Source organism: Mobula hypostoma, chromosome 22 (assembly GCF_963921235.1).
Source record: "Mobula hypostoma chromosome 22, sMobHyp1.1, whole genome shotgun sequence".
NCBI lineage: Eukaryota > Metazoa > Chordata > Chondrichthyes > Myliobatiformes > Myliobatidae > Mobula > Mobula hypostoma.
This window is the reverse complement of record NC_086118.1, coordinates 39,351,867-39,373,497: the sequence shown is the minus strand read 5'-3', so window position 1 is coordinate 39,373,497 and position 21,631 is coordinate 39,351,867. Positions and strand designations below refer to the sequence as shown.

Sequence of the window (21,631 nt, the reverse complement as noted above, 5' to 3'; positions counted from 1 at the left end):
GCAGTGACAGATTGAAGATGTCTTTGAAGTTTCCTGCAGTTGGCTGGCTCAGGTTTTTGGAGCTCTACCACCTATGCCATCAGGGCCTCATGTCTTGTGGGGTTTCACCCTCTTGAAAGATGTTCTGATATCGGCCTCTGAGAAAGATCATACGCTCACCAGATACTGCACGGATTCATGCAGGTGTAGTTTTATTCTCCCTTTCAAAGTGTTTATAAAAGGCATTGAACTTATCTGGATATGAAGCATGACAACCATTCATGGTGTTAGGTTTTGCTTTATAGGAAGTAATGGTCTGCAAACCCTGCCAGAGCTGACGTGCATCGATTCCGACTTTAACCTCAATTGGAATTTTTCTTTTCATTCTTAAAATAGCCTTTTGTAGATAATTGAGATGGATTGCTGGACGGGGTAGGTTCTCATCTGTTGCTTGACTAATCACTGAAAATTGATTTATTGTACTGTGGATGTCCTAATTTGAAGGAAACCATGAATTGTATGTCCAGTCAAAGCTGCAGCATTTTGTGTGAAATTACTGCTAAACTGTTCTTTAAAATAACAAAATGGTGAAATATTCCTTTTTCATCCAGATTCCTATGTTGATTATTTTGCATTAAGTTTCCAATTATGCTTTATTATGAAGAACATGGCAAAGATTTAGTGCAAATGATGGTACTTAGTTGTTTTGTTTTCATTGTCTTTATTCGTACACGAATCTGGCACAGATGAAGGCCACCTGGAGCTTTATGTCTAGGTCAATTAACATTTCCCCTTTTTTTTATAACAAAAGGAGGAGGCCAAACAGATGCACAATCAGCAGAAATCGGGTTCTCGATCTGACTCGCGTGAGGATGAAATCTCTCCCCCGCCACCCATGAATCCAGTAATGAAGGAGCGAGGACGCCGCGGGGCAATTAGTGCTGAAGTTTACACAGAGGAAGATGCAGCATCATACGTAAGAAAGGTAGGTCTGCATTCTGGCCAGATGCTGAGATACTTACTGAAATTCTTTTGCATATCGGTCACTGGTCCTGTTGATTTTTCTAACACATTACCACAACAAAGGTGTGTTTTGTTAGACTGGAAGCAGTAAGGTAGATTTTCAGTTAGTACTATCAATGTATTGGACAGATTTACTCACACCAGTATGCAAAATGTAGAATATTACATCCAATTGAATTGTGCTCAAATCCACAAATTTGTGAGTTTGTTAGGTATTGAAAAATGGAATTGGGTTTTACTGCCAAAATTTTTTCTAAGGTCTTATGTACATTAAAGACAATTAAATAGGTCAGTACAGTTTTTAAGTACAGTCGGCCCTCCTTATTCGCGGGTTCCGCATGCGCGGATTCAACCAACCACAGATCAGGAAAACCCGGAAGTTCTCTCTCCAGCACTCATTGTTTGAGCATTTTTCTTGTCATTAATTCCCTAAACAATACAGTATTTCAACTATTTACATAATATTTACATTGTATTAGGTATTATAAGTAATCTAGAGATGATTTAAAGTATACGGGAGGATGTGCATAGGTTATATGCAAATACTATGCCATTTTATATAATGGACTTGAGCATCTGTGTTTTTTGGTATCTGCGGGGGGGTCCTGGAACCCATCCCCCACGGATAAGGAGGGCCGATTGTAATTGCCATTCATCTTTATGGCTTCTCACAGGTGGAGGCTGGTTAAAGTCCTTACCACTTGTAAATCCAGTTAAGGAATGTATTTTAGTGGAAATATCTGAAAGGAGACGAGTACAATTTTATGCTATTTGATTAGGTTATTGAACGTTCTGTGTATGGCTATACAAGTCATTTTTTTTTTTTGGAAGCTGTAATCTACCGAACAGAATTTTCCACAGTATCCATAAGCAGGAAGGCTACCCTACAATGTAGTGTATTTTATCAGTCACCCATTATAAGCAGTACATATTTATTTTGCAACTACTTAGGTAATTACTAAGGATTACAAGACTATGGCTGCCCTGGCTAAAGCCATTGAAAAGAATGTGCTATTCTCTCATTTGGATGACAATGAAAGAAGGTGAGGAGTTTTTAATATTAGAGATTTTGGCATGAATGTAAAGATTGTTTTGGGCTATATAATTAGTCTTTCAGCTTCAATGATTTAGCAGCATTTGTTGGGCTTCAGTTTAACTTAAAGATCTGAGAAGTCACTTAAGATTTGGTATAGTGCAGAGTGATGTATTGCCTAATATGTAAAAGAGCAACCTTTTTTGCTTCGGATGTTCAGAGTTCTTTGGTGAAGTTTTCATTCAGAGTTCTTTAGTGAAGCTTTCAAAATGGAAAGTTTAGATAAATATTCAAGATTTTATGGCTATTGATCTTTAATGTTCACAGCAATTGCTTACATATTCAAAATTATTTCTTTGATTGTAAATTGAATCGAGTTTCTTAAATGTAAGTTCTCATGAATAGACGTGGAAAATTGACTTTTGATTTGATTAGAGAAAATGCTTATTCAGTCTTTAGGTCCTTGTCTGCACATTATCTTTGGGTTAAGTTGATCTCTAATCATAAACTTTTAAAGACCCTCCAATGATGGACCATTTCATGGATTAGATTATTTATACAAGGTTTGTCACTGTATGCATATTTTAATAATTATCTGCATTTTCGCTTCTCACTCTCCCACCACGTTAGTTGTCTTTGGGTTAATAGCGCTGCTTTGAAATTGTCAAAATAATGGTCCATGATATCTGTGGTGTTCTCGCCTAATATACTGCAATGTTCCTGATGGGAATGGATGACGGGTGAATGCACGGTGGCCATTGGTCTTGTTGGAATTTAATCTGCAATTTAAAAAATTTGAAATGTTGTCTATTTCTGCATTTGCTAACTTCAAGTTTTATCATTTATTTCTTGTAGTGATATTTTTGATGCAATGTTTCCTGTCACATACATTGCTGGTGAAACAGTCATACAACAAGGTAAAATCAAAACTTTGACCATTGGAGGGAAACAATATTTAAATTTAATGTTGGTAAACATCATGGTTCCTTCTTGTGCTTCTGCTTTTAATTCTCATAGTTCTCAACTGAAGGATAGATGGAGTCAAAGTGAAGATACTTGATTTTTAGCTTTCCATCCAAGCCACCAATTGTTTGAAGGGGGATTCTTGTTGATTTGTTTTCTAGGCTTTTCTCTAAATACCAAGTTTATATAGTGTAAGGTGCAATATAGTCACATTTGCTTTTAGTTCTATCCATGACATAGCATTATTGCAACTATGTTTTTGTTAGCATATGATATTAAAATTAACATTCAAATATAATGAGAAAATGTACACCACAATAATGAATAATCATGAGGAGGAAAAATTTAATTGAAGGGAAATAATATCTTGATAGTCATAAACAAAAGGGTGAAGAACTCCAGGAATCTATGTCCAACCCCACCTCATGTTACCAAGGTAGAATTTGTAGGTTTTCCTTTGACCATGTGGGTTTCCTACAATGATTTGGTTGTCACCCACATCCCAAAGATAAGCTGGTAGATTTATTAGCCTCTCTGAGGAGGGGACAGATAGGCTCATATGTGAATTGGCTACGTGGAAATCAAATGCTGCTGCTGGAATAGATGGAGAGTTGACATGGAAGCTTTTGACCTGTTTACTCCTATGTCGGAAGAAAGTATGAGAAAGGTTGAAACAAAATTGCTTTTTTGTGTCTGTCTTTGATTATCAAAATCTGAAACTGGTATCGCCTGTTAGGACAGTAAGCTCAAGTGCTGCAGAATTTGGATTTTGAATGTTGTCTATTTAGAACCATCTGTGACATGCCCTTTTTTCATTACTACCATCAGGGAGGAGATGCAAGAGCCTGAAGGCCCACACTCAATTCTTTAGGATTTCAGCTGCTTCTCCTCTGCCATAAGATTTTTGAACGATCCTTGAAAACTACTTCACTTTTCCTCTTTTGTACTTTTGTTTTTTCTTTGTAACCCATAGTAACGTAATGCCTACATTGTACTGCTGCCGCAGAACAACAAATTTCACAGCCAGTGTCAGTGACAATAAACTTGATTCTGATTTGCTGCTCTTTAAACACCATTTGGTGTAGAGATCCAGTATTTAGTCTCAATGCCTTTGAAGGAATCGTGATTATGTATCAAAGTCAGGACGGCCTGAAACTGAGAGGTGAACTGACAGGTACTAGTGTTACCCTGTGCCTGCTGTCTTTGTTCTTTGTGATTTGGTCATAAGTTTGATAGCTGAATTTGGAGAATCTTGGCAAGCAACTCAGTGTACACACTATAGGTATGATGTACAAGTGGTGGATGAGATACCAGCCAAGTGGGCTTCTTTGACTTGGATGCTATTGATCATCATGAGTATTCTGTCATACGTCTGGTTTGTACTTTAGATGCTGGATAGCTGCAGGCCTTCTACCCATAGCCTTTATGTGATTGGTCTACTTGAATGTCAGGGTAATAGTAACCCCAGAATATTGGTCAGGGACTTGGACCTGTAAATATATATAGATAGATAAATACTATATTGATTCCAAAGGAAATTGCAGTGTCACAGTACCATTGCAAGTGCACGGTTTTACAAATATTAGAAGAGAAGTAAGAAAGAGTAAAAAAGTTACCTTAAAAATAAGATTTCCAAGTTCACACTGATAAGATGGTAGTGCAAGAATTAGCACAATATTATACAGTAATGGGTGCACATTCACACGGTCCAGATAAGAAGTGATGGTAATATTGCACAGAGTGTCCCAGATAGAAGGGTGTGATAAACCCTGAGCTCTGGTAAACGTAGGTTAATAACAGTCTAACAGGAGAGGTCATCACTTCCCAACAGTAGGTTGACTCATGATAGAGCCTAATGGCTGAGTGTAGAATGACCTCTTATAGCACTCTTTGGAGCAGTGCAGTTGTCTTAATCTATTACTGAAAGTGCTCTTCTGTTCTGCCAAGTTGGCATGCAGAGGGTGAAAAAAATTCAGTAAGTGTCAAAGATAGATAGTTTGGCTTCATTGAACTCAGAATTGAGTTTGTTATCATTGACATGTTGTATATTTGTTGTTTGGTGGCAGCAGTACAATGCAAAATGTAATTATGTTACAAAGTAAATAACTCAAGATGATTATTGAGATGGTGTTCATGGATTCATGCACCTTTCAAAAAGTCTGATGGTGATACTGTTCTTAAAACATTGAGTGTGCATTTTCAACCTCCTGTACTACCTCCACGATGGTTGTAAAGTGAAGAGGACATGTCCTGGATGGTGAGAGTCTTTAATGATAGATAATGAGATTAGTTTATAGTCTGTTTTTTTTTGTTGGGGGTGGGAGGATGAAGAGACTGTTTCTTGTGCAATGGATAGAAAGGGATGAAAACCAGAAATCTGGTTGAAGATTGGATATTTGAGTCTGTGGTAAGGGAATGAGGGAAATGATCGTGATGTAAGCTTGATTAGTTGCGAAATGTTATACGTTGATGTCTTGGCCATTGTTTTGGTGTGGTAAATTTTTAAAAAATCCTTTATAATAAAGAATTAAACATACAGCAATTTTTTGATGTAAGATTTCAATGTATATTTTTCTTTTAGGCGATGAAGGAGATAATTTCTATGTTATTGATCAAGGAGAAATGGATGTAAGTTTGTAGCCTACTCAATGGAATTAGTGATTTATTTTGCACTGCTATTTCAATGTGTGAATGCTGAATTGTACTTCTGTTATGATTTGTCTTTTTTTTAATCTTGTGCATAATGTATTTATTCATAATGACTTTCATTGATGAAAAAGGCAGATTATTGCTAATTGTTATCAAATTGTACCTACCACCAATTTGGTACAGATTTAAATGTAAAAATACAAATACTGCATGCTTTTTTAATTGAAATACCACTCAATTAATGGCCTTGTGGGACTGCAGTATAATGGAACAGATGCACTGTTCCAATGGATGATTAAATTTCAAATGTTGACAAAATATCTTTCTCTTCCCTAAAATTCATTTTGGTAAATTGGTCGTGTGTCTTACTGGGAAATACAAATGATGCCTGAAGTGTTCATATTCCCACATTGCAGAAGAAGCCAGTCTAGTTTTTCTGAAGATTTTTGAGCATTGTGTGATCATGCACTTAAAGTAATTGCAAGATAGATTTTTTTTATTGCATATAATATTGCTATTTGATGAGTTACACTTCTGGAACACTGGTAATTTTTGATGTAGTATTTGAGTTGGATGCTTCCAGCCATCCCTACTTTACAGGGTACTGTATGTGGATATAGTGTAACACTTCTGAGAAATTGGCTGTATGTATTAAAAAAATTAATCAAGTTTTTCAGAAGTTCAGCTGTTGTTTGAAGTGCACTGACAATTTGGTATTGCTAACATGCTGTTTAAGATGTTGTCCTTGCATCTGATAAATGTAGCTGATTTCTCAATGCCTATATAATTGAACTCCAAATGGTGAAAGTCAGAATATTTTAATTCTGAATAAAAGTAAGAAATGCTGGAAGCACTCAGTTGGTCAGTAGTATCTGTACTGTGGGGGGGGGGGGTGGAGAAGGAGTGGCAGGTCAGTGTATTGGGGCAAGATCCTATATCAGAAATAGAGAAGCAAGAAAGCAAGCATCTTGTTTAAGTTGTGGAAGGGGAAAGGGGTTCAGACCAAAATTATGAGAAAACAGTTAATTCTAAAGTTAGTAGTAAGAGGGAGTACAAGTGAATTAAAGATGCAACCACATCTATGATGGATGGGGGGAAAATGGTTCCTTGAAATTATTTGATTTATTATGAGGTTCCAAGAACTGCAACATTCCAAGATGGAAATAGTATGGTGCTGTTCTTCAAGCTTCTATTGATTGTCATAGGATCAATGTACAGTACTGTGTAAAAGTCTTAGGCACCCTTGAATAGTACTGTTACCAGGGCAAAGACAGGTGAAAATGGGTTAGAATTGGCGTAACAGGCGATGGAAGCTCAGGGTTACCCCTATAGAGTGTATAGAGCTGTTCAGTAAAGCTGCAGCCCAACTTGTCTCTCACTAACACCCTGACTTCTGCTTCTGTTGCTCCTATTATGGCAAATTCAAGCTTCAGGATTAGTGGCTTGTCTTCCTTCTGGGAATTTTGCAACTTGGGGATTTAATGTTCAGCTTAATTTTGGATAACTGCCTTTTTGTCCCTTGCTCTTCATAGTTGTGACTGTTTCAGTTTTTTTGCTTCATCTGTCTCTAACCTTTTTCAAAGTACAGGGGATTCTGGTTAATTGGGCCATTGGTTAATTTTGGTAGCTGCTTATTTGGTACAACTCTTAAAGAACAAAAACGGATGGATAAAATAGCAAGAATTCTCTGTTTATTTGGGTCACTGCTGCTTAATTGAGTCAGGGGACAGTCATTTTATTTATTGAAATACAGAGCAGAATAGGCCTTTTGAGCCACGCTGCCCAGCAGCCCCCTGTGTAACACTAGCCTAATCATAGGACAATGTACAATAATCAACCTACCAACTGTCTTTGGATTGTGGGAGGAAACTGGAACATATGGAGGAAACCCAGGCGGTAACTGAGAGGATGTATAAACTCCTTAGAGACAGCAGCGGAAATTGAACCTGGTTAACCACTATGCTACCATGCTGATGACCAGTTTCTAACTATCGTCAGACATGTGCACTTGTGTGGCTGTTAAACACAACACCATGCTTAGAATAAACAGTTTTTAAATAGCACCAATTGTATGTGCTTGCATTCAAAAGCAGTGATTTTTGTCACCGGTAGTTGCCAAGAAATAAAGCGGTAAAACAATTTAGAACTGTTTTGTTCACTGCAGTTTCAAGCATTTAGTCTTGAAGATGCCACAAAATGGCAGAGAATGAAAGTGAAACTATTTCACTACAGCAAAGTACAAAGTGAATTTATTATCAACGTACATGTCACCATATACAACCCTGGAATTCATTTTCTTGTGGGCAGACTCAACAATTCTATAGAATAGTACTCATAACAGAATCAATGAACGACTGCCAAACTAAGGCTTTCAACCAGAGTTCAACAAACTGCAAAAGGAAGAAACAGTAATATAAATAATAAATATTGAGAACATGAGATGAAGAGTCCTTGGAAGTGATTGCATTGGTTGTGGGAACATTTCAATGATGTGTGAGTGAAGTTACCCCTTTGTTCAAGAGCCTGATGGTTGTGGGGTAGTAACTGTTCCTAAACCTGATGGTGCAAGTCCTGCAGTTTTTGTACCTTCTTCCTGATGGCAGCAGTGCAAAGAAAGCATGTCCTAGGTGCTGGGGTCTCTAATGATGGATGCTGCTTTCCTGCGAGAGCATTTCATGTAGATGTGCTCAATAGTTGGGAGGGCTTTAGCCATGATGAACTGAGCTACATCCGCTACTTTTTGTAGAATTTTCCATTCAAGAGCATTGGTGTTTCCATACCTGGCTGTGATGCAGCGAGTCAGTATACTCTCCAGTACACATTTATAGAAGTTTGTCAAAACTTTTAATGTTATACCGAATCTCCGCAAACTTGTAAGGACGTAGAGTTGCTGCCATGCTTTCTATGTAATTTGCACTTGCATGCTGGGCCAAAAACAGGTCTTCTGAAAAAATAACACCTAGGAGTTTAAAGTTCCTAACCCTCTCTACCTCTAATCCTCCAATGAGGACTGGCTCATGGACCTCTAGTTTCCTTCACCTGAAGTCTATAAACAGTTCCTTGGTTTTGTTGACATTGTGAGAGATTGTTCTGATGAAACCACTCAGCAGGATTTTCAATCTCTCTCCTATATGCTGATTCATTACCACCTTTGATTTAGCCTACAACAGTGGTGTCATCAGCAAATTTGAATATGGCATTTCAAGTTAGGAACTACAAAGGATTTTAAGGTATTGACACTCATCTTGAATGTTCCAATGAAAACAAAGATTTGGAAGATACAGTCGTCGAAAGCATTGTATGAAAACAGTCCATTATCTGCAAGGTGCGCTGATCTTGTTCATTTATAGTCAGTCTGAAGAAGACGTACACTCGATGAATTCCTCTGTTGATAACAATTAGGAAATAAATACAGCTTTATAGTACTGTAGTGGTGTTGATAGTGCTCTAATTTGTTCTGTATTTCATTTAAATACATAATTTGTTAATCAGTTAAATGGTAGTTTAGCTTTTGTACCTTTTAACTATTTCCATGCAACCTCAGTTAATTGAGGCAGCTGCTTAATTGGGCAAAAATGTTCTGGTCTCTTTGTATCCCAATTTACCGGAATCTACTGTAACTGAAATTGATTTTGGTCTGCATCCAGGTGAAACTCTGTTTTGTAACTTCTAACATGCTTCATTTTTTATTTTTTCTAGTTCTGTTGAAGGGTCCTTGACCTGAAATGTTGCATCTGTTTTCCCCATGGATGCTCTCTCACCTGCTGATTGCTACTGTCATTTTGTGTTTCCAGCATCTGTTAACTGTTCATTTTGATTCTGCTTTTGATTTTAGGTTTATGTTAACAATGAATGGGTGACTAGCATTGGAGAGGGTGGCAGTTTTGGAGAACTTGCATTGATTTATGGAACCCCAAGAGCTGCAACTGTCAGAGCAAAGACCAATGTAAAACTATGGGGTATTGATCGAGACAGCTATAGGAGAATCTTGATGGTAAGAGTAACACATTTATATTACCTTTCTGTAAATTAAGTTTATAATTTGCCTTTATTGTTCTAGTCAATGCATGCATGTCATTTGAATTTGATAGTTGCCAGGTGATGGTAAAAGATGTGCAGCAAAAAATAAATCTTAGTCTGCAGGGTATTAATTTCACCATTATGATGTTGAGTTTCATTCTTGCCCAGGGCAATCCAGATAATTAATGAAAAACACAACTGTCTTTCTGATCCTGTAACTCCTTTTGACTTCGAGCACTGACCTTCTTTCCTCTGTTAAAACTGCTTAATTGCAACAAACAGCTAAATGATCCCCTAATGAACAGATCAGGTAGTTCTACACATTTGGTCATGAATGTTAGAAGGCCATCATTAAGCTAATGGGATGATTTGGCTGCAAGAGCATCCCAGGTGGACAAGCTGAGCATCATCCTAGGCAAAGTAGTCTGCTTGATTGCCAGTGTAAGTGCCCCCATTTCCTACTCCATCAGTGTTAGTATGACTGAGTGTAAATATCTACAAAGTGTGTCAGGCTACTGTAACAGAACTTCCCAAAACAGTGTACCCAGGTGTTCTAGGCAGCACATACATGAGAATAACACCACCTATAGGTTCCACACCAAATTGCGTATCATCTTGGAATTGTCTGTACGTTATTGCATGGCTAAATTCTGGATACTTTAAGTGAGCAATATTGTGGATGTACCTTCAATAGGTGGATTGCAGTGTTTCAAGCTGCATGACCTCATCTTTGAGGACAATTAGCTACTAACTCTGATATTCCATTGTTGGACTGTATAGTGTGAATAATGAAGCAAGTAATATGAATGTTTTTGAAGTATTTGCACTCTTTACCATATTAACCTGAAGTACATTTTGAAACTCTCTGGTTAGGATTAACAATCTTAAAATTCATGGTCTCAAGATCCTTCAGAATCTTAAAATCTTTAAATCTTGTACAACGTTATTCATAATGTTCAGGATCTTGCTGTTTCTGTCAGATTTGCACCAATTTTGGAAAGCCTTTTTACCTGTACTAACCCAGTGTGGATTTAGCCCCAAACTCTAATATGTGGGATACTGCTGCTTACTTAAATCATCTAGCTGCCCTATTGAGTTATCAGTGGAATTGGAACCCCTCCTGTAACAATGTTATACAGTGATTGTACATGCCTATTAGTGATCGATTTTGCACAGCAGCTTCAGCAGTTTTCAATATTTTCAAATTGATCATCATATACATATTTTATATTAAAAGTTGCAAGGTTAAATTGATATCTTGGTTTTCCTGAAAACTGCATTTGCACTACACCAAGGGATTGCTTAACATATGTAAAAGGATATATAGCATTTATCTTAAATGTCTTTTAAACCTTGTGTATTATTCTGTTAATAAAACACATAAAATTTCAAGATCTTGGCAAAAAGCATCAAAATATAAAACTGTTAGATGTGAAATCTTGTGGTAATTTTATAATATTTCCTTTTATAGGGAAGCACACTGAGAAAAAGAAAGATGTATGAAGAGTTCCTCAGTAAGGTCTCCATATTAGGTAGGGAAAAAATGCTTTACTTTCCTCTATATGAGCAAAAATTTGTCCAGGTGTTTGAGAACTTTGGTAAGGAGAATTATGGATCTTGAATTTATGCAGAACCCTTTGAAATCAAAGTCCCAAGTGTTTTGTACTCAATAATGCATCTTCTGAAGTGAAGGTTCTCAAGAGAAGCCCCACCCCACCATCCCTTCTCCCTCTCTGGCACCATTCTTTCTTTCCTTTCTCCCTTGGTTCACCCTCTCTCCTATCAGATTTCGTCTTCAGCCCTTTACCTCTTCCACCTCTCACTTCGTAGCTTCTAACTTTATCTCCCCTCACCTGATTTCACCTGCCACCTGGGACTCTTCCCTGCCCACACCACCGTACTCTGGCTTCTTCCCCCTTCCTTTCCAGTCCTGAAGAAGGTCCCAATCTGAAGTACCGACTACTTATTCCCCTCCATAGATACCGCCTGATCCGAGTTCTTCCAGCATTTTGTATGTTGCTGACGCGTTTAGCTGCATTCTAGTTTGAGAAACCTATAGTGCAAACAGAATTATGATTAATAATGTATTGAAGAGGTGATTGTATCAATATTTTGTAATTTTGTGATGTTTATTTGATATAATTAAACATATGTTATTCAAAACATAAAATAATTTTTCTCCTTTGTTCCATTTCCTGTCCGCAAACAGAGTCACTGGATAAATGGGAACGGTTGACTGTGGCTGATGCATTGGAACCGGTGCAGTTTGAAGATGGACAGAAGATTGTGGTGCAAGGAGAACCTGGCGATGAATTTTTCATTATTTTAGAGGTAGCAATGATATAAGACAATATCCCATTAGAATATAGATTAAGTATTTAACAGACTATTTTGTTTACTAATATACCAGCAAAATTTAGATCATGCAGCCACTTGGTGGTGTTGGTTATGGCTATTTTGCAAGTCATTGGCTCTTCAGGAGTTCTTTGATTTGTACTGCCATGGGTGCCACAGTAGCGTGGCGGTTAGCACAACGTTATTATAGCTTGGGGCATTGGAGTTTAATATTGGGGCCATCTGTAAGGAGTCTCTATACAGCTTCTCTGCGGAATATGTGGGTTTTCCCCGAGTGCTATGATTTTCCTCCCACAATCCAAAGATGTACTGGGTAAGTTAATAGGTCATTGTAAATTGTCCTATGATTAGGTTGGGGTAATTGAGGCTGTCGGGGGAGTTGCTGGGGCAGTGCGGTACAAAGAGCTGGAAGGCATACTCTATTGCTAAATAAATTGGTAGCAATTGTTCAATGTTTACTGTCCCTTAAGAATGAAATTTTATATAATCTTTCTCAGCATTGTATGTTCTAATTTGCTTTTCTGAACAACAGGTTTCTTAGCTACAGTATTGTCAATTTTTTAAGGTCTTGCACTATGTCCTTTTTATAAAGATATTTTGTTCATTCAGAACATGCCTTCTGCCACAGATTGTTTAAATTCTGATAATAAATTTAGTGGTATAATCACAAAAACTCCAATTACTTGCCCTGTGGTGATGTCCCAATCAAAGAATTCCCATTTTATCAAAAGACTAAAAATCAGTTGTGCTGTGTATCATAACCATTTTGCAATTAATCTCAGTCTAGAAAATGAAGTAGGAATTTGCATGAAGTTTGAACGGGGACTTCCATTGGATATGGAATCCATTATTTTGTGAATGCTCTTTCCAGAAGCTTAACTATTTCAAGTAAAAATATCCAAAAACTCAAGTTCTTGGCTGCTGTTTCTGACAGGTGTTGCCATTGTTCACTGTTGTTGGAGATATTCTGCTGAATGCTGTGCAAAAGTTACCTTTACTTTATTGTCGCCAAACAATTGATACTAGAGTGTACAATCATCACAGCGATATTTGATTCTGCACTTTGCGCTCCCTTGAGTACAAATCAATAGTAAATACTAAAAATTTAAATTATAAATCATAAATAGAAAATAGAAAAGGGAAAGTAAGGTAGTGCAAAAAAACCGAGAGGCAGGTCCGGATATTTGGAGGGTACGACCCAGATCCGAGTCGGGATCTGTTCAGCAGTCTTACCACAGTTGGAAAGAAGAAGCTGTTCCCAAATCTGGCCGTACGAGTCTTCAAGCTCCTGAGCCTTCTCCCAGAGGGAAGAGGGACGAAAAGTGTGTTGGCGGGATGGGTCGTGTCCTTGATTATTCTGGCAGCACTGCTCCGACTGCGTGCGGTGTAAAGTGAGGTTCATTCACTTTTTCTTTAAACTCAAATTCTTAATCTCCTGGAATCGACAAAATATGTATTGTATCTGTTAAGGCTTGATTTTTGTTGTGAATCTTTGGCATCTGCTTTCAAGCTGCAACACATTTAAATTCTGGCTGTTTCCTTTTAATACTTTCTAGGATATTTTGACCTCAGAGAGGAATTAGTTCTTCTAAATCCTGCCATTTTTTTGCTGGCAGTCAGATAGTCTGTTGGGGATTGATTTTGTAAAATTCCCATTTTCATTGTACTTGAGTTTTGAGTATTAAAATACAATTTGTTTATTTTGGGACAATTTCTTTGTATGTGACCTGGTGATCAGGCTCAGGAAGTGGTTTGCATTTTTTTGATAGTTGTAAAATCTTACATGTTTGCACATTAGCGTCATATTTGTAATAAAGGCACACTACTGGTCTTGGTTTGAAGTGAGTTTGAAGTTAGTATTACTGTGCCATGTCTTGGTTCGAGCTATTTTAACCATTTGAAATGTATACCTTAAAAAAGGGCTCTCAACCTTTTTTATGCCATGGAGCTTTAGGAATGACCAAGAGTTCATGTTGGGTCTGTGGAGCCCAGTTGGGAACCCCTGCCCTGAGATATTCAGTTTTAGTGATGAATTTCTGTTAGTGTTTTCCACTGCAAATTTTACAATACTAGGCCTTTACTGCTATTGCTATAATTAATATGAAAAATACTCGTGTCTTTTATAGGCAGACATAGTGTGCATTGCTAGATGTATTTGGGACACTTTCAGTTTACAGTGTTAAATGTGGATGTGCAGCAATGGTAACATTATTGCTTCAAGTGTACTTTATTTTATAGGGTACAGCAGCTGTGTTGCAGCGCAGGTCGGAAAATGAAGAGTTCATAGAAGTTGGAAGATTGGGGCCATCAGATTATTTTGGTGAGTTCTTTGTGTTAATATTATAAAATTTGTTTTTTAAATGATTGAAATTTTGACTGCAAAACTAAATGCTGTCAGAGGTATGCCAGAGCAAAAGTCCTCAAAGCAAGAGTAGTCTTTAGCTCAGTTAGTCAATGGCAAACAATGGAAATCAAATCTGGAAAGCTAGTATTAACATGCTGATCCAAGGACAGTACAGAGGCTTGGTTCTTTTGGAAATTTCGTGGAAGTATGGATTTGATTTGTGTTTTTTTTTCTTTTTCTCTCAGGTGAAATAGCTCTTCTGATGAACCGTCCTCGTGCTGCCACAGTGGTAGCACGTGGTCCATTGAAGTGTGTGAAATTGGACAGACCGCGATTTGAACGTGTCCTGGGTCCTTGTTCAGACATACTTAAACGGAATATCCAGCAGTACAACAGCTTTGTATCGCTGTCTGTCTGAAATCCTCTTTTTCTCTGCTGCAGCATCCGCCCGAGCAAACTGCCTCATGTCTGTCTGAAGTGCCGCTTCCTGTGGCAGACCACCACCAGTCCCACAGCTTCCTGTCCATCAGAGAAAGCATTCCCTTTGTAGAATTTAATGCCACATTTGTTTTCTTTTTCACACTGCACCAGCTTCCAACAGTCAATCCAGCTTTATTGTATTTTTATTTTGCTTGGTCAAAATTTTTTTGTTTATTGAATTTAAAACTCTGCTGCTTTAACTAAATAGTATGATTAATACCCAGGTGATCAGCTTTGGTTACGAGCAGAGGATCTTTGAACCCTTTAGCTTGCTCTGTTTCAAAATGTTGTAGTGCATTTATGTCTTGAATCATGTGAATGTGTGGAAATTGAACATCTTGGGTTTAGGCTTGGGTGAGCAGCTTTAAATTTGAATTCTTTTTAAACCCTTGGTGTGCAAATTACCACAAAACATGCCTCATATGGATAGGACTGATAAAGTTTAAATATGCATTGGGAAAGCAGCATTTTCTGTTTGCACCTGGCATTTACTTGAGGGAGGAAAATGACTAAATTCAGATCTTTTGGACTTGAAGACAACAAATAGTTGAGCTGTGAGACGAGTATCCCCATTTTAATATTTTGAAAATAATTTGAAAAGCTATTTAGTTTGAATTTTTTTTATTATTTTACGCCTTGCTTAGTCTTTGCAATTTTGTGAAATTAATATATACTCCATTCACACATGAGGTTAAACTTAGACCATTTAAAAAAAATCCCTCTTAATTTTGATCTCATTTAGTAGTTCTGTGCAGTGCGTGAATCAGCCAGATAGTTGCATGAGAAAGATTAGTTATATACACTATTTATGATTTATGCATATCAAGTTACTACAAATAATTAAGCATCATTAAAATTTGCTGATGTTCTAGTCTGAAGGGTTTTGTTCACAGGTTGGCATTTTTCTGTATTGATCTAACCTTGTGGTTGCAGGATCTGCTGAATCGCAGTCATAGAGATTTGAACACCTGATATTTTATGCAATAAGCAAGTTCTAAGCTCATATCAGAATATTTTATTGTGAACTAGGAATTAGTGGAGCTCATTTTTTATTAGTCTCCCTCCTGGAATTGTGGGTGAATAATTTGTAGCCAGAAAATTCCTAGTTCGAGATGTGCTGATTGAGTTTGTTTTTTGGTACTTTGTCTATTCTGATGGAGAGATGCAGTCATTTCATCTCCAATAACAAAGAGTAAAATGGCCATTCTTCCTGTGAGCTGTGTTTTCTGGTGGCCATTGTGGAGTTATATTGGCTTAAGCCGAGGAAAATTCTACAGCCTAAATTGAGTACAGATCTATGGTATTGAAAGCTGTAGGGAGGAATAAAAAGAACCAGGTATTTTAGTTTTTTTTTCTACTCTAGACGACAAATAAAATAACTTAGTTCCAAAGATGTGTTTAAATTCAAGGACATTAGGTGAAATACTTGAATTATGCCCTTTCTGTTAATGTGGGATAGTTGATTTTGAATGTCTGTTACTATTTTCTGATAGAATTGGAAAATCATTTTCAGTTAAATTAATCAGTGATAGTAGTAGGGCTTACAAAGAATCCATATCTACAAAAAGATATTGTATTGACACAATACTATTTTTTGCCAAATACCCTTTTCTCCCTCTCCCAAATCATTTACATAAGTAACCCCAATGGTGAAGCTGAGTTATAGTTACCATGTCAAGGTAATGTATGGATTTATTCCCTAGCCATGTGTTAGAAGCTTTCAATCTGTTGCTGAGGCAGAGCTAGAGAAGGGGTTGCAAAATAAAACCTTGTCTATGAACCATATATAATTTCATTCCAAGGACAAAAAAGTAAACATTCCTTTTAGTAACAAACCAGCGCCATCACTGGTACTGATGCAGATACTCCATGCACTAGTACTTGACCAGCACATGACTGTGGGGGGGCGGGGGGAAGCTGGCATCACTAAATCTATTGCAATCCTGGCCCAGCTTGTAATATACGTTGTGTCTTGGTTCTCTAATAGTATTGGACATGAATAGGTATTAACTAACTGCCCTGCATTAGACTAGATGATGCAATATGATAACTATTTAAATAGCTGATAATTAAGTTGGTGCAGTGCTGTTGAGCCCCTATTATTTTGCAATTAATCATAGCTGCACTTTCCTACAGCTCTCAGTAGCTGGCGCTGCTGTTCCATTGTTGGCATACATCAGAGCTCAGCCAGTATTATGCAAATGTATACCCGGACACTGTAGTAAAGACAGAAACCAAAAAAAACTGGATAATCCCAACTAGCCAATATATTGGCATTCTGAAGTGTACTACAACAGCTTTGTCATAAGGCATGAAGTGCATTTTATTTTGAGGCTTCAAAGAAAAAGAAAGGCGGAAGCTTTGCTGAGTCTTAATAACCTTTCAGTATTGCACAGCTTTGTGTTAAATATGCATCCTTTACATACACACTTTACTAATTCCACATAGCAGTAATTAGATGAAATTATATTCATTATTCTATATAGAATGACTTGGGCTAGGATTGTATGGCAAGCCAAAACTAAATTGTTTGTGATGTAGGGTTGGGCATAGGATACCAGATAGATTGTCTGCTAATAAACTAGATTTATAATGTACTAAATATTGCTTTGCCTGATGAAAACTTGGAAAACCATTTCAGCTGCCTTTTTATTTAGCACACAATACAAACTTTCTTATGATACTTGCAGTTTTTTTTGTGTCAATGCACTTCCCTGTGTAGGTTGAAGAAAGTGCTGGCGTAAAAATCCATGACGAAGCTCAGCACTGAAAGTGTAACACTTTCATGTGGGAAGTGGAGATGTTAATTTAAACTTGTTTTTGATTTGGCATCAACTGTTTATTGGGTAACCATGGTAGCACTATCATGGAGCACCATGTCCAGATCTTGCATCTGCTTTCTTCATTTGCAGCCTTTGGTTTGTGGTGTTTAATGTCTGCTTACTGTTGAACTGCAGTATACTCTTCATAACTAGAGCCAATTTCCGTTTCATCAGTGTAAACATCTTGGAAATTAAGTTGCGACCAAGCTTAAGTTTTATTTCTGGGATGGACAAAATTAAGCTGGTTTGCTGCTGGAAAGTGTCCTCTCCAGATACACCAGTCTGTTGGAGAAATGAACTCTAGTATTTATTGGTAATTGGACAGATTGTTAGAAAATCATTCCAGGATATAGTTTACCAGTACCCAAAATTACTTGTACGAATGTTAATCTAGTATTCCAGTAATAAACATTGATTTTTTTTTAGACCATTCGCATATTTTGGTAAAAACCTGACAGCCCTGGCAACTAACAGATTGGCTTTGGCTTGTTGCACGTCCTTAAAGTTTTTATTTACCTAAGTGATTTTATTACAAAGCAGCTGATATAAAGTTTATTGAATAATCTGATACAGTTGAAGCTTTATCTTATGTGTGCAATCAGAACTGTATGTACAAATGATCACAGTTTGATGTAGTTTGCCTTAGCTATCTTATGGGAATTAGACATTCTCAGCATCTTACCGACAAAATAAAATTGCAAAGTGAAAATAGTGTGATAATATGTAGATTATCTAAGGACCATTTTTGTATTGTTCCCAGATTTACTGTATGTGCTAAAAAAAATAATCCTTTTGTTATAGTGTCCTAATGACAGGTCAAGCAATAAAAATTAATTCTTAAAAAGAAAACTGTTTCCCTCTCTTCCGAACTGATTATAAAGCAAAACTGTAGTGCTTGTGTTCTTCAGTGAAATTTACTGCAGTGCGTGTTTTCTATAATCTGTTGGCAAATATTGCCACTGTAAAAAAAAAAGCCCCTCCTAAGGTTAATGTTGAGATCATTTAAAAACTCAATAAAATGATTGACATTCAAACAATCACCTTTGCCAAAAATGTACTCCTGAATGGTACTAGTATTTTTCCCCCTATTGTTTACAAATGAAATCAAGAAAAGCAGTATTCTTGAACAATTAAAAGTTTAAATACACTGTCTAAAACTCATGCCACCTTCAATAAGTATGTTCAGGATCCTTGCCTTTATTCTTAATGCTCACATTTCTCATTTGCTGAGCAGAAAATCAGGAAATGTAGAGTGATCGTTCTGCATGGCAAGGTCGTTGATGTTGACTTCTATTTGATTTACTGATACCTGAACCTTAATTCCAACTCTTTCCCAGTCTTCAAATTTTCCATTAGCACTATCAAAAAATGGCCTTTAAATATCCCCTTCCTTGCTAACTACTCCTTTTCCTAATTCCTTGTGTCCACAACTTTCTCACTTATTTCAAAAATCAAAGGCGCTGATTTTTTTTTTATGTGACTGATAATTGACAGAAGCTCTGCAATTCAATAACTATATGGGACTCAACAACTATATGGGACAACATTATTTGTCTACTTAGAGAACCTGGAAAATATTGTTCAGCTCCTGATTTGCTATAAAGTGCTACTTGACATAATTCAGAAAACTTTTTATACGTACGCTGGCAACACTGAGCTTTCTCTTCCTTTGATTCACCATTTATCCATTGGTGATGCTTATTTGTTATTGAGAAGTTTCCTTCAGTTAAAATATTGATAAACTCAGGCCATTGTTCCGCACCTGCAAGGAAGCTCCGTTACCTAACTGTTACTATTGACATCTGTCAGGAATTGAATCATGTGGTTCAGGACTTCGTAATAGTTAAGCACAAGATAACAACCACATTCAAGCCTTCACTAAAGCAGACTATTTCCAGCTCTGTATCATCTTAAGTTCATTTACTTTTTTCTCTCTTCCAGCCCTTCCCCACCTTTCCTGCTTTTTGCCTCGTGACATGGCTCTTTTAACACACTCCTGGATTAGCTCTGCTTGTTCCACTTTCTGGAAGAAAAAAACAAACAAACCTATCTGCTTCAGGCTAGATGTCATTGTCACCCATTATCCTTCACCAGTTTAATTTGGTCGCTGCTTCAGTTATTTAATATTCCAACTAAATATTCAGTCTGAGACTCGCACCTTCTATATTCACAATCTTTACCAGCAGCAAAGGCATGGGAATACACCACTGGGAAATTACCCGTAAGCTACACCCCAGTATCATTTGGAAATGTACAGATGTATCTTTATTGTCACCGGGTCAGAATCCTGGCTCTCACCTTAACAACTTTGTAGGTATTAACACGTAGAAGTGCCAGAGGAATTCAACACGCGATGAAGGGAAATTGAAAGTTGACATTTGGGTTTTTTGTAAGAAGTATCCGTGTGGGCTGGTGGTTCTTTTCTGAAACCTTGGAATTTAAATTTTAATCCAATTATGTCTTGATTCTCTTTCACCCACTTTTTCTTTTGCCAATCACACAAGTTTTTGCCTGGTGTTCCCTGAATTGTCTGCCCCAGAAAATTGATGCTCTCGTGATTGTGAACACATTAACTTTCCTTGATCTCTTGAATTGCTTTTCTTCTTGCACACAAGAAAATCTAATGAGGCTGATTGGAGTCTGAGGCTTGTGTTGGGGGATCAACAGGTTTGTCTATAATAAGTTCGGTCATTATTTTATAATGTGACTCAGAGCCATAAATGTGGACATTTAGTTAGGAGTCCCACATCAAGACTCGTTGGTAAGCACCTCTGGTTAGTGTTACTGATCTGAATAAGAAACATGGTTTCATGTGGAATATTCTTATTAATATTCAAATGAGAATAACACCCATCATTCAGGACATGTCCTCTTCCTATTGCTACCAGGAGGGAGGAGGTACAGGAGTCTCAAGTATTCAGGAACAACTTCCTTCTGCTATCAGATTTCTAAATGTACATTGAATCCATGAACACTACCTCTCTACTCTTTTTTGCACTAGTTTAACAAACGCGTACATGCACACACATGATAGTAAATCCAATTCCGACATGTTTGAAGACTTCAAATAAAATATTTTGTTTCTGGGCATGAGAAATGTTTGTAGGTTTCTTTAGTTTTTTCTGTCTTTATTGCCCACACTTACTTGCCTTGATGAATCCTTGCAGATAATCCTGCTTCCACAGTAACATTTCACAATGTCTAATGGTCATGAAATAAAAGATGCTGTAATGAAGAGTGTGCGCAACTTTAATGTGAAGTTGCTTTTCTGAAGTCACACCTTCACAGTTTGATTTTTGCTTTAGCTATTTTCTTTATAACTTAATGTATTTGGTCCATTGGTTAATTTTCCATGAATTGGACCAGGCAAGTACAAGCCTTATCTTGTTATTTCTAATTAATCGACTGAATAAAGAATTCATTGTTCATGTGGCATCCTACGCTCATAAATGCCTCGTTGTGTGTAATGGTTCATAGCAAGTAGGCGAGGAACCTGTCCAATGCAAGAAAGAGCTTGGATTATAACACAGCTAGTTGGAAAATGTAATTATATCTTTGTCTGACCATACTTCAGTTTATTGCATAGGCTTGACTTGTATTTTGCCCATTAAATGTATTTGCATTCCATTGCCTTTGTAACTATAGAAGAAAGAATTTCACAAGCAGCAGCTGCCAATATGATTAATCTTCAGTTAAATTGACAAACTGAGACAGCACTATAGCAACAAGAACAAAAAAAGCCCCCAAGTTCAAATGAAGATGTGAACAAAAAAAATCAAATGTAGTTTAGAATATTATGAACCATGTTGACAGCTATTTTGTAATGTAATGCTTTCACCTTTATATTTTCTGATGGCATACACTGCAATGATATTTTTAAAGATTGAGTGACATCTAGTATTCTTGAAACTGGTGTTTGTGATGATGGCACCACTATGAACTGTTCCTTGGAATATGAGGTAG

At 37.1% G+C, this 21,631-nt stretch overlaps 1 protein-coding gene across 1 annotated transcript in view; it reads left to right on the top strand.

Moving 5' to 3' along the window:
- The window catches only part of LOC134360289 (cAMP-dependent protein kinase type I-alpha regulatory subunit), a 39,195-nt gene extending 20,670 nt beyond the window's left edge, over window positions 1-18,525 (top strand). The window contains exons 2-10 of the mRNA XM_063074472.1: window positions 791-964; window positions 1,954-2,045; window positions 2,891-2,952; window positions 5,580-5,626; window positions 9,483-9,641; window positions 11,139-11,199; window positions 11,877-11,998; window positions 14,261-14,342; window positions 14,612-18,525. Coding sequence (XP_062930542.1) covers window positions 791-964; window positions 1,954-2,045; window positions 2,891-2,952; window positions 5,580-5,626; window positions 9,483-9,641; window positions 11,139-11,199; window positions 11,877-11,998; window positions 14,261-14,342; window positions 14,612-14,784 — 972 coding nt within the window. The 3' untranslated portion in view covers window positions 14,785-18,525. The remainder of the gene's footprint in view (window positions 1-790; window positions 965-1,953; window positions 2,046-2,890; window positions 2,953-5,579; window positions 5,627-9,482; window positions 9,642-11,138; window positions 11,200-11,876; window positions 11,999-14,260; window positions 14,343-14,611) is intronic.
- The last annotated feature ends 3,106 nt before the right edge of the window (window positions 18,526-21,631 follow it).